At 54.9% G+C, this 12398-nt stretch overlaps 1 protein-coding gene across 1 annotated transcript in view; it reads right to left on the bottom strand.

Moving 5' to 3' along the window:
- Positions 1–12398, bottom strand: part of NCKIPSD (NCK interacting protein with SH3 domain) — a 35095-nt gene that overhangs the window by 11581 nt on the left and 11116 nt on the right. Inside the window, exons 2-5 of the mRNA XM_057417567.1 lie at positions 7813–7925; positions 6848–7049; positions 3773–3857; positions 1114–1736 (exon numbers count right to left, since the gene is read on the bottom strand). Coding sequence (XP_057273550.1) covers positions 1114–1736; positions 3773–3857; positions 6848–7049; positions 7813–7925 — 1023 coding nt within the window. The remainder of the gene's footprint in view (positions 1–1113; positions 1737–3772; positions 3858–6847; positions 7050–7812; positions 7926–12398) is intronic.

Consider the following 12398-nt stretch of genomic DNA (forward strand, 5'->3'; position numbering starts at 1 on the left):
CACGGCTAATGCAGTGAATGAATCTAAATAGGTGCCAGAACTGGTGTGCGGTCAGACAGCCTTGAAATCCGAGCTGCCACCATCCTGCTGGAGGATGTTAAAGCTGTCTTCTGAGGATGTTAAAGAACCCAAGAAACCTCACTCAAAGCTACACCCCTCTCTTCTTACTGCATTTAGCAACCTAGGGCTTTTGGAGGAGCATTTTAATGATCGTTTTAACGATCACTCCATTCAGCCTCTTATCACTAATCTACTTTCTCCAATCCTTCATCCTCAGCCTTTACGACTCCACTGAGCACCAAGTTCCTAATGGGCTCGGATGAGATCAATCCATTATCAAGCTCTTCAGCCCACTGCTGTAAGTACACCACGCACCACCTCAGGGCACCCTCAGCACCACTCTCAGCACCACCCCCCAGGGGTCAGGTGTCTGCTTATTAAACATCTTGGCAGCTGCTGGAACCTGCAGCCTCCTCATATGGCTCTTGCCAGGAATCTGCTGAAGAACCCAGGAGCAGGAGGAGGTTTTGGTATCTCTAACGGTGCCTCTTTGCCTCATGCTGCTGCTTCAAACAGCTCCCTCCTTCCAGCCCAGCAGAACAAACTGCTGCAGGGGTTTTGCTCCTTCTCCAAACACTCTGGGAGCCTCAACGCACCCACACTGCTCTGCGGTGGTCACACCAGCCATGCAAGCCCAGCACCATCCTGCCAAGCTCTTCCTCCCCTTCCTTCCTCACTCCACCAGCCACACGGTGGATCACCAGGGCCATGGGTGCACACACCCACCTGCAGTTTTCCTCCAGACGAGCACAGGCCTATCTCAGGTAAACCATACAGCAGCTCTTTAGAAGCTTTTCAGTGGGGTTGCCCTGGGAGTTCTCCCTTCTCTGGGCAGCAAACTGCTGCAACCACAGCACAGCACCGTGTATAAACACCAGGTGGATAATGCTGCTCTTGGGCCACTAAACCTGATTCCCTTGGCAGCATGTTTACCCCTAACACCTTCCCTTTCTTTGGGATCTCACCACACTTCCCATTCCAGACATCAGGAGTGCTCACTGAGCTCACAACACCCTCTGCCTGGTGCCAGGCTGCAGCAGCCCCTGGCATTACCTTGCTCTCCACCACAGAGATGAGGATCTGCTCCATGATGCTGCTGGTGGCCGGGACGGAGGTCTGGATGTGGCCGATGACCACGCCGATGGCCACGCGGGACAGCTCGTAGCTGAGGTGCGTGTTCCTGCGCACCAGCTCAATCAGTTCAGCCCCTATCGTCTTGGGCACGGACACTGCCAGAGCACTGGGCTCTGCTGCCAATGACTCTGCCATCTTCTTATCCTCCAGGCAGAGGGTGCTGAAGGCGTCCAGGCCCGCAGCGGGCACCGGGGCAGCTTTCTTCACCTGAGCAGCCTTCTCCCCATCCACGGCATGGGACCGGTGGGACCCCCCCTCAGCTGGCGGTGCCGGGGCAACCCTCTTGGACTGGGGGGATTTGCTGGTGCCGTCCTTGGAGGAGGAGCCGTGGCGGGAGTGGGCCACGGAGCCCGTGTCCAAGTTGCGTGTGATGGTGGTGTGGACGCTGCGGCTGGGCACGGGCGGCGGGGTGGTGGCAGGGCTGGAGGCGGCCGTGGGCAGCGCGGTCTCCGACGCGGAAGAAGCGGTGTACAGGGTATCCAGGGACGTGGTGCTCACGGAGGAGGCACTCGAAGCTGACCCAGAGATAATTTCAACAGCGCCTGAAAGGAAACAATGAAAACCGCCTCAGCGACAGCACCAAAGGAACAGAGAAAACACACATTGCTCCGGTGCAGCCCATTAAACGGCTCATTGTGCACGGGCCAGAACAGTTTAACTCCTCTTCCTGCCTCACTTATCTCAAAGCAAAATTGGACCAGTTCTTTCTGAAGCATTCCCACACAATCACCTCTTTAGAAAGGGCAAAAGTGCTCTATTGAGATGAATACCCTTCAAAGGGCTTCCTGTTTTAGGCAGGGAAAGGGAGGGAGGGACCCGACTAAGGGACAGAAAAGTCTTTTCCCCCTGGCTTAGCAAGGGCCTGTTCCTGTGCTTGGCATCTCAGCCCTCACTTCTGAAGGATGGTGCTTGGGAGCTGCAGGACCCAGAAGGTTTCCCTCACCCCTCGCTGACCACAGCCACAGCTGGCACTGACGGGGAAGCTGACAACACCTCCAGTCTCTCCCTCTCATCACCTCCAGCATCTCATCATGAACCCTGCTGGCATCCACCGCTTTCACCAGCCTCCACCTTATCTGCTTTACTGTGTTTCTCCCAGCTCTAGTCCTGAGCAGCTCCAGCAGTGGTACCTCCCCCACCAGCCAAGGCAAAAGATCCACTACAAGCAAAGGGATGCTAAGACTTTTCTTTCCTTTAACCTGGTCTAATATGCAGTTTTAGTAAACCTTAGCCATTAATTTCCAGGGGGCAGAAATGTATTTGAGTCCTAAGAAAACAGTCGCTTGGGCAAACCCTGGGTTACCTTCACCTAGAGCTTCACGTGAGTGCTGAAAGGGGAGAAGAGCACTCAGGGGTTCTCCCAGCTCTCAGGGAAAGGAGCTCCCCTTCCAAAGGAAGGACCAGTGGTATGTGAAACACCTTTGCGAGCCCTCCACTGCTCCATCCATCACCCCACCCTAAGGCAAGCATAGGCCAGGCAAACAGGGCCCTTCCCTCTCACAGGGGATCATCATCCCTCTTTTTTCCTCCTCCTCCTCACAGTTCTCATGAGTCACCGCTCCCACCATGCTTCATTAGCTGGAGATAATGAGCTGAAGGAAGCTGACCTTTGCGAACTCCTACCTCCATAGTGAAAAACATGGCTCAACACCATTAAGTACCCGCAAATAAACTGGTGCCAGCCCCAGGTTTCAATTAACTACCTGCAAGTCAGCAGCTCTGCCTGCTCCTCACACAGGCACATGAGTGAGCTTGAGATGGGCTGAGTGACACTGTGACTGTCACAGCACAGCAGAACACAGGTTAGTGACAGCAACTTGGAAGGATGACCGCAGCCTCCATCAGCCCAACTGCACTGATGATGGAGAAGCTCCTGCCCCAGCCCTGTGGTCCTGCTCTCAAGTGCTCCTGACTATCTGCTCCCTGCCTATGAGCAGCACATGGGCATCTGTGTTCCTGCTATTAATGCTGCTCCCCGCTGGCACCAGCCACTGATTTCATGGAAACCCCACCTGAGCACTGCACAAGGAAAGCACCTGATAGACTGGGAGGCAAAAGCAAGCTAGAGCCTGTTCTAAGAGCTACCAGTGAGCTCCCCAGGTGAGCTGCCACACTGGACTGCCAGGGAAGAGCCTCTGCCTGGCTGGGGGATGGCCATGGTGGCTGCGGGAGAAAAACACCCGCAAGGACCTTAAACTGCCGTGGCTGTGTGCTAGCCAGGCCAACCACATCAGCAGGCAGATGTTCCACAGGGCACCGGCACCACAGCACCAGGATGATTCACCCGTCCACGGGCACCAGACTGCCCAGACCCTCCCACAGCAGAGAGGGTTTGAAGGAGCACTGGCCACCAGCTCATGGTCATTAGCATCAAAACCTGTAGGGGTTTAGGAGATACGTGTGCATATACATGTAAGAATATAAAACTTGTAGGAATTTAGGATGTGTGTATGGATATATATATGTATACATAAAAGGATGCTCTTCTAAGCACAAAGCAAAAGCACGCGGGCACTGTGACTGCTCCATCGCCCAGTGTCCATCTGTGCCCGAGGTTTAGGAATTGCCTTGTCCTTACTTTTCCCAGGGTGAGCCTGCGCGCTCCTGCGCTTCTCCGGAGGCGGGGGGGTGACAGGAGCAGCGCGCCGGGGCTGTGGCGGGATCTGTGGGGGAAGATGCAGAGCAGTCAGAGGAGGGTGGCAATAGAGACGTTCTCGGTTATGAAACCTCCTTTTGGCGCGTGTGCATTTGTCCTTACAGCTCTCATCACTCGGGGAAGTTTTCTCAGGAGGACAGATATTAATAGGCGGCTTCCTAGAAGAACAAAGCAGGACTCAAGCTGGCTTCATCCCCTCCCTGTGACAGGCAAAGCAGCCCTTGTTTAATTGCTGTGTTCAGCAGCACGCAGCACACACGTTGTGTAGACCTGTCAAGTGTTTACTCCTCCTTTATTCCACACGCAATCCCACACGCTCACTGTGCCTCCACATTCCCCTCAATAGCCCCGCAGAGGCTGGGAACAGAGCATGTATTTAGGCACTCTTCTGGAGAGATCCATTACATCAGCCACAAACACCCTTGCAGAAAGACAAAGCCAAGGGCTGGAGCCATGTAAATGCCTTTTCCATGCTTCCAGAGCTATTTCTGCTCATGCAGGGAGAAAACAGGGCTAGACCCTCCGAGCAATCCTAGAGCAAGATGCAGTGGGAGAAGCTTTTGCTGGGGGTTGTGCTGGCTCTCCACACCTGGGGTTTCTCCTGTAAGTCAAGGGGTACCAAGGCAGCAGGAATCTGTCTCCAATGCAGATTTCTACACTCACCCTTTCCTGCGAGACCCAAACACCATGGTCACCAACACCACTTTCACCCAGGACTACTCCAGTGAGGTGTAACCTCAGGGATAACCCTGATCAGGAACACCCCCTGCCTGCAGCAGCAATGCAAGGTGGGAGCACACGGCATCAACACTCAAGCCACCACACAGTGCCAGCCTTGCACGGGTTTTAGCCCTGGAAGAGGAGTTTTGCTGAGACCTGCCAGTGTTGCCAGCGCTGCAGTGAAGGGCTGAGGCCCTGGAAGGTCTCCATCTGAAACAGCTCAGACCAAGAAGGATGAAAAATGTATTTCTTTTATTCCTGGGTCTGGGAAGGCAGAAATCTCCCCTGGAATGGGAGCAAAGCTATTCCTGCAAGACAGACATCTTCAGGATGTCACATTCAAGATGCAATGCCAGAAGCTGACAACACAGCGTCCACAGCCCATGCCTAGACCCGACCAGGCAAGTGAAGACACAGGAGAGTGCACAGCGAATCAAGGCTGTTACAAAGGGACCTCTCAGCCCCCTTCTCCCACCCACACCCAACACACCCAGCCTTCTACTGTGTCAATGTAAGAGGTCACCTCTTTACAAGCCCCTTCAGCTGGTGGGTTAGTACGAGGTACCACTGCAGGCACCCAGCCTGAGCTCTGCTGCTCCTGTCAATCCACCCTGCATTGTTCTCAGGGTAAGTGCTACATGATATGTGCATCCAGCCCCAAAAATGATCCATGTGGGTCCAAAAAGAGATTGCACAGCTGAGAGAGGCCAAAACAGCTCGGGAGGGGCCTCTGCACCGCATGGCTGGAAGGAAGGCTGGTCCCAGAGCTCAGCTGTGCTCAAGGCAGAGCCCTCTCTGCAGAGCAGGAGGGTTCCAGCATGCTTGGGGCTCCCAGCCCAGCAGGATTTAGCCCCGTAGCTCCAAGCAGGCACATGGCAGTGTTGGAGAGAGCTGAGGCTGGGTGGTCCCAGAGCACTTCCATGGCTTCAGGAGCCCTTGCAAATTGACCACGCAAGTTTAACCCAGCTATTGCAGGCTGGTGCTTACGTTAATAGCTGTGAGCTAATGTTAGCCCAGAGCCCCGCCAGCATCAGAGCCACGCACCCCAATCCGAGCGCCATGGTGAGAGCCTGAAGCATTATATGAATTTCCCTGTGCTGGTGCTGCCCAAACTATGAGCCCCTGCACGGTCAGGAACCACCAGGGACAACCAGGGGCCATTCCCTCCCTCACCCCACATCCTAGCCAAGGTGTGGGGCTGAGGGGAGGATGAACAACACCAAAACCCCCCAAAGGAAGGGGAAGGAAGGGAAGAAAATGTCCTCCCCCCCAACGGGGAATCAGCACTGGGAATGGGCTGTAAGGAGCTCCATTTGCTTTGCCCACCATGCACCGGTGTGAGAACGGAGCTGCCCAGAAAGGAAAACTAAATGAGAGAGCAAAGTGGAGTGAGCAGGGATTGGTGCTGTGCCTGAACCAGAGCTACTTTTCACCTCTGCTGACCCACAGCTCTCCAAGTGTAAAACAAGCCTCATCTGGGACTGACAATGTGTGTCACACCTCATCACCATGCCTCCAACCACTTATCCCAGGGACATGAAGAAAAACCACAGTGCACACATTCAGCTGGAGGGGAAAACTATCTCTGCGCTCATTCTCGCTTGGTGCCGTTACCCCTGACATCCAGCTACATCCACACAGTGTCATCAGCCACATCAACTCATCCCCAGCCACTGCATCCACCCTGGGATACTTCTCTGAAGCCTCATGGGCACTGCACGGAGACCTTGGGACTGTGTGCCACTGAGATAAAACAACCTGCTCTAAACCATGCTTCCTGCAATTCACCTTTAATTCATCACGACAAGCAACATGCAGACCAAGCAGCATCTTTGGGGGTTTTATATTTTCAGTAGTACAAATAGGCAACCGCAGGAGATGAAATACTGCAGGACCAAGGATCTCGTTGTGCGGATCTAACGAAGGGCAAGCAAAGACGTGCCAGGTGCTCAAGGGAGCTCTGCTGCTCACCTCAAAACCGTCCTTCAAGCTCCAGTGGGCTTGCAACTCTTCTGTCAAGAGACGGTCACGCAATGTAACGTGGATCTCATGTGTCACCGTAAAACCACAGACCCTCCAGGATCCCAAAAAGCATCGCCAGTGTAAATGGCAGAGGGACCATCCCTGACCTCTTACAAAGGGACAGCATCAGCTCGCACTGCAGTAATGGCAGCACAAACGCCGGATTTGTGACTTCAGCTACAAAGTCCTTCTGTTCAACAGGACAAGCCGTGTGCTGCCACCAGAGGAACCAAGAAAGCGCCCAGGCACTGTTACCTGATAGAGACCCTCATCGTCCTCCTCCACCTCGGTGTTGGGCAGGCTGTGGTGCCGCTCATACCCGGTCCGGCACACACCATTGGGCTGCCGCGCCACGTCCAGGTGGTGGTCGCTGGAGGACTGTGTCATGACCATCCCCTGCGGGCTGGGGGAGTGCCCTTTGCGGGACACCGTCTCCTTCCGGTGATGGATCAGCTTCCTGGAACACAGCGGCCACATCAGGAAGAGCAAAGTGAAAGGGACTGACCTTGCTGCAATGTTCAAGTGATATTTTTAATGGTTTATAGCACTTGGGCTATATATATATATATGTACCAGAACGGGTTACAGTACTTAAAACACCAACTCTGGTTTCATTAACAACCAAGGAAGCACTTCTGGGGGAGGAAGGAAGAGGCTTTGCCAGAGCCCATGATTTATTCATTAGTTTGCTGGATTAAAAATGCCTCTTCCTCGGGGGAGAGTCACATATTGCATCGCCAGCGTCAGGAACTGCCGGCACTTCAGACTCGCTGTCCAACCGAGATTAAACCAGCGGTCCCCAGCACAGCCCGAGGTGCCAGAGAAAAACAAAATGCTCCTCACAAGCAATTATCTGAGCACACATTAAGGACCTCGCGTTATGTGCCAACAGCCTCTGCAATTGCTGCCTGGTAGAGAGGAGAAAATGCATCCAGAAAGGTTTTGGATTTCTCCTCCAGCCCCATAATGCAGCTGAGAGTTTCCTCTTTACATGCACAGGGTTAGAGGGGCCACACCAAAGCTCTGCTTTGCTGGGTGCTGTTTGACAGGAGGAGCAGCACCGGCTGCCAGCGCAAACACTGGGACACTGAATGAAGCAGCACTCGCAGCACAGGGACTCAGATCAACGGCATCCCACTTGATTCCCAAGACACAGACACAAGCATCACACCCTGACCACCCTCCACCCGCTCACTCTCCCAGGCACCCATTGCACTCACTGGAGGACATCCCTCTGCTCCAGGTTGTACTTCCCTCCATTCTTCATGGCCGCATTGTGCACAGCCTCAATGGCGCGGTCAATTGACTGGAGAACCACATCTTGCTCCAGCACCTGAGAAAATAACACAACATCCCACGTGTTACTGCACTGCTGCAGCTGTGGCCCTGTGGCACCAGAGCTTAGGGCACGAGAGGCCGTGGCAAACCCCCAGAGCCGGCCCCGCACCAGGCAATGGCCTAAAAACAGCTCCCAGAGCCAGAGCCCCAACCCAGAACCATCACACTTTTCCCTCCTTCTTCCAGAGGAAACATATTTGAACCCATGCTTCAAACTGAGTCTGCCTACTCAAGGTGAATGGTTGGAAAAGAAAGTGACTGCTACAAGCACCACAGTCCAATTACCCCTGCAGGAAGACCAGGGACAGAGCCTCAGGACCATGCAGCAGCCTTGAATATTCAGCCCACTGCAGGGAGGTTTCAAGATCCCACTGCAAAGCCCACCTTACCCCAAGCTCAACTGTTTCTGCTCTTGCTGCCCTGCTGGGGAACAAAGGCACAGCTGTGGACATTACAGACCCAAACCTGGTGGCCTTTGGAGTCTGTTGGCTCTGGGTTTGCGTTTTCACTTGCTTTTTTTTCGTGATGGTTGTTTTGCAGCTTGAAGTGCCTTTTCCAAATCTCCACCCAAGCTGTCATAGCAACATTTATCCCTCCTGCCAGCCCGTTTAACTCTGCTTACTGCAGCTGAAATAAACACCAGCCTCGAAGCAAGAACAGCGAAGACATCGTTCCCTGGGCTGGGAGAACTGGAGTGAAGGGGCACAGGAAGGAAAAGCAGGCTCCCACAGCTGGGGCATTCCTCAAGGCTTTACCAACAGCTGACGAGCCTTCAGAAGAAAACACCTTGATGGGACTGAAGGCAAGGAACAAGTGCTGAGTTTGCCCTGGCTCCAGCAGACCCACAGGGCTCCCACAGGCTGTCAGGGATCTCTGCACCACTGCTGGGTACCAGCGCCAGCAGCCTCAGCCCCTGAGGACAGGGAGGAGCGGAGCACTCAGACCCCAGCTGGTTGAGCACTGAAACCCTCTTCATCCTCACTTGCTGTGCCCCCCTCCCTGCACCACAGCATCCATCTACCCAGCCAAGGAGTGGCAGGAATCTCATCAAGGATCCACCTTAATTGGCCTTAGGAGGCTGCAGCAGGCGAGCCCTCCCCACGGGGCGGAGGCACGGCCTCCACAGCACCCCCAGCCCAGCCGCTGGTAACGGGCAATGTATTATTTATAGCCTGATTAATTACAAACATGAATTAACAGCTACTGCAGGCTGGGGGGAAAACCATCCCCTCCCCCCCCCCCCCCCCCGGGTGGTAGGAGCAGCCCCTCTGCAATACTCAGCCTTGGACACGAAAAATTTAGGATAGGTTTTTTTTGTTGGTTTGTTTTCCAAGAAAGAGAGATGGGAGAAAGCAACTGGGACAATGTTAACAATACAGCCCAAATTTAAGGTATCGGATCCAGGGCAAACCCAACACTCAGCACCCAACTTCAGGATGAAGCCCCTTACAGCCCCATATGGCGTAGGGAGCATTTCATCACCTCCAACCACAGACCTAAGCAAGGAAACGGAGCAAAGAGCATTGGAACACATTTAGAGGTGCGCTGGAAGGAAAGGCAAGTTATTTCAGAGCACGGATCTCATTTTCTGAGAAAATGAGGACAAGCTGCACGCTTCCTCTGGGGAACGGCAGCAGCAGAAGTCTCCAGGGCTCTGCTCCCAGGGGAATGGCAGCACTGCTCGGAGCACCAAGACATCATCCACATCCCCCAGGAACCCAGGGCTGGAGCCTGCCCGATGCCATTTGTTATGGAGAGGGTGCTTCTTTCCTGATAAAACAGCTCTTTCACACTAATGCAGCCACGCTGTGACAACCGGCTTTTAGCTGCTGCACTCTTTTCTTTGTTCCCACTCCCCAACCCCCTATTAATGGGGCCCTGTCACAAGGGCTGGAATAAAAAGCATTAACTTGCCACTTTCAGTTTATGATGGGGTGGATGCTGACTGTAAATCATCTTCCCCCTTGCTCAGCAGAGCTGGCTGGAGCAGGGTCACAGCACTGGGGGTTTGCAGGACACCCAGCACTGGGGGCCAGCACCAGAGACCGAGATGAGCTCTTAGGCAGAAGCTCTTCCCTGTGAGGGTGCTGAGGCGCTGGCACAGGGTGCCCAGAGAAGCTGTGGCTGCCCCATCCCTGGCAGTGTTCAAGGGCAGGTTGGACACAGGGGCTTGGAGCAAGCTGCTCTAGTGGAAGGGGTCCCTGCCCATGGCAGGAGGTGGAACTGGAGGAGCTTCAAGGTCCCTTCCAACCCAAAGCAAGCTGGAAGTCTGTGATTCTAAGCCAGCAGCACGGTAATGGGACAGAGCCTGTGAGCTCTGTGGCAGGGGCTGGTGCTCAGCAGTCAGCTCTCACCACAGGACCCTGCCCTCTCCCACGCTCCAGGATGCAGAGATGAAGCTCTGCTCATCGCCACTGAGCTGAGGCTCACACAGAAGCAGGGTGCCCTTTTCATGTGCTTTGCTGCTGTCAGAGGAGACGTACCAAGTAAAGCCCTGGAATTCAGTGGGATTTACTGAAGCTGGGCTGGGAACCACATGGAGGGGGCTGGCAGAGCCCCACCACTGCTGTATCCTTCACCAGCTTCCAGCTCACCACTGGCACAGCCAAACAGCGAGTCCCAGAAGGATGGGATATGGGAGTGCCAGTGGCAGGGAACCAGCCACACGTGCCCCAGGGGTGGGCACAGGGTCTCCTTGGTTGATGCAGGTGGCACAGCACCATGGGCAGCAACAGGACAGCACCTTCTGCCCAGCGTACTGGGAAAACTGAGGGCTATTCAGTGAGGTATCACCCCCATTGACGTGGTACATCACCCCAGAGGGAGCAGCTGCCACTCGTCAGAGATTCCTGCTTTAATCCAATCGAACTCTGCAGCACAGGAACGCTGGGAGCTATGAACAGCCTGCAAGGACCGGGCTCTGTGGGAGCAGAGCAGTGACCCTGGACAGGCTGATGGGGCAGGGTGCTGGAGAACCAGGGCAGTGCCAGCATCAGCATCCTGCAGGCGAGCTGCTGGTAGGAGCAAATCACAGCTCAATTAGAGCCAGGAACATCAGCTGGGAAACAGAATTTCTTCCTTCACAGCCCAGTGTAGGAGAATCACAGAAGCATCAATAAATCATTACTTCCTCTCTCCTTGCTAATAACACCAGCAAACAAAGGGCTTCCCCAGAGCCTGCTGCCAATTTCCTCCTGCCCCTGATGAGGGCAGCTCTAGAGCTCAGCACTGCCTGGGGTGCTCCGCATCCCATCCTGAGGCCAGCAGGAAGGATGCCTTCCCCGTGGCCAAAGCCAGGCTGCTCAGCAGCATCCTTCTGGGATGCCTCCTGCGTCCCTCAGCACGGCCAGCATGGGCACAGCCATCACCCCAGCTCACACCAGCATCAGCATCACCGCCACAAAAGGGTCACCCCAGAGACAGCACACGAGCACGGGACATGTCTCTGCACATGGGCTGATGAGACCCCAGCGCTCCAGCCAGCTCTGCCGGTGTCCTCGTGCGGCAGCACGGTGCCTCTCTGGGGCTATGGAAGCCTTGTCCCCATCCCTCTTTGGAGTCCCCCTCCCGTTCTGCCGGCGCTGCTTGAACGCACTCACACAGAAAAACCTGCTCAACGGTCCAGAATAATCACCCCTTCCAGAACAGCGCTCTCCAGACAAACGTGCTGACAGCACGGAGGGGCTGAGCCTCCCCATTTACAACAGTGGCCCATCAGTGTCCGGCAGGCTCAGCTTCACCTCTGCAGGGGGCTCATCCAGGAAAACAGGGTGGTTTTCCCTCCTGCCTCCCCAGTTTCTAGTGCTCAAAGGCCTTTGCTCTTCTGCGTGTACCGGAGCCGGTGCCCTCGTGCCTCTGGCTCCTTCTGCAGCCCTGGTGGTGCCCAGGCAGGGCTGGCTCCCACCCTCGTGCCCTTGCTCCGGCTCCCACAACACAACACGAGACAGACCAAGTCTTGTCTGCAGGGACAGCTCGGCAGTCACACAGCTGCACCGGCACTGCTGGAACCAGGGTATTTATCCGGCAGTGTGCACAGGCACAGCCTGGCTCTTTGTTACCCGAATCACAGCTCATGGCCACCTCTCGGGTCACACTGCACCCATCCCCAGCCACCACCAGCCTGTCCACGTGCCGTACCCTTCCAGATGTAAATGGACAGACATCAACTCGCCTTTCATGGCGGAGAGATTGTACCACGGTTCCCCGTTTGAACCACACAGTGCAGGCAAACGGGCTGAGGTTCGGTTTTTGCATTGCTGAGGGAGATTCCGCTCCTTTCTCTTCTTCTTTTTGCAACCCCAATCAGAAATCTCCAGCCCCCAGGCTGTTGGCTCAGATATGCATGAACTTGTTCTTGTCAGCACAAAGATATTGTGCCTCGGAGCACTTGAAACCGCACGATAGAACCGCAAGTGAAACAACGGGCAACTGTCCTGGTTACTGAGCAAACAGATGGGACCAGACCTGC

The sequence above is a fragment of the Pezoporus wallicus genome, unplaced genomic scaffold (assembly GCF_028554395.1).
Source record: "Pezoporus wallicus isolate ANWC-B61680 ecotype Strahan unplaced genomic scaffold, APGP_CSIRO_Pwel_v1 contig_8542, whole genome shotgun sequence".
NCBI lineage: Eukaryota > Metazoa > Chordata > Aves > Psittaciformes > Psittacidae > Pezoporus > Pezoporus wallicus.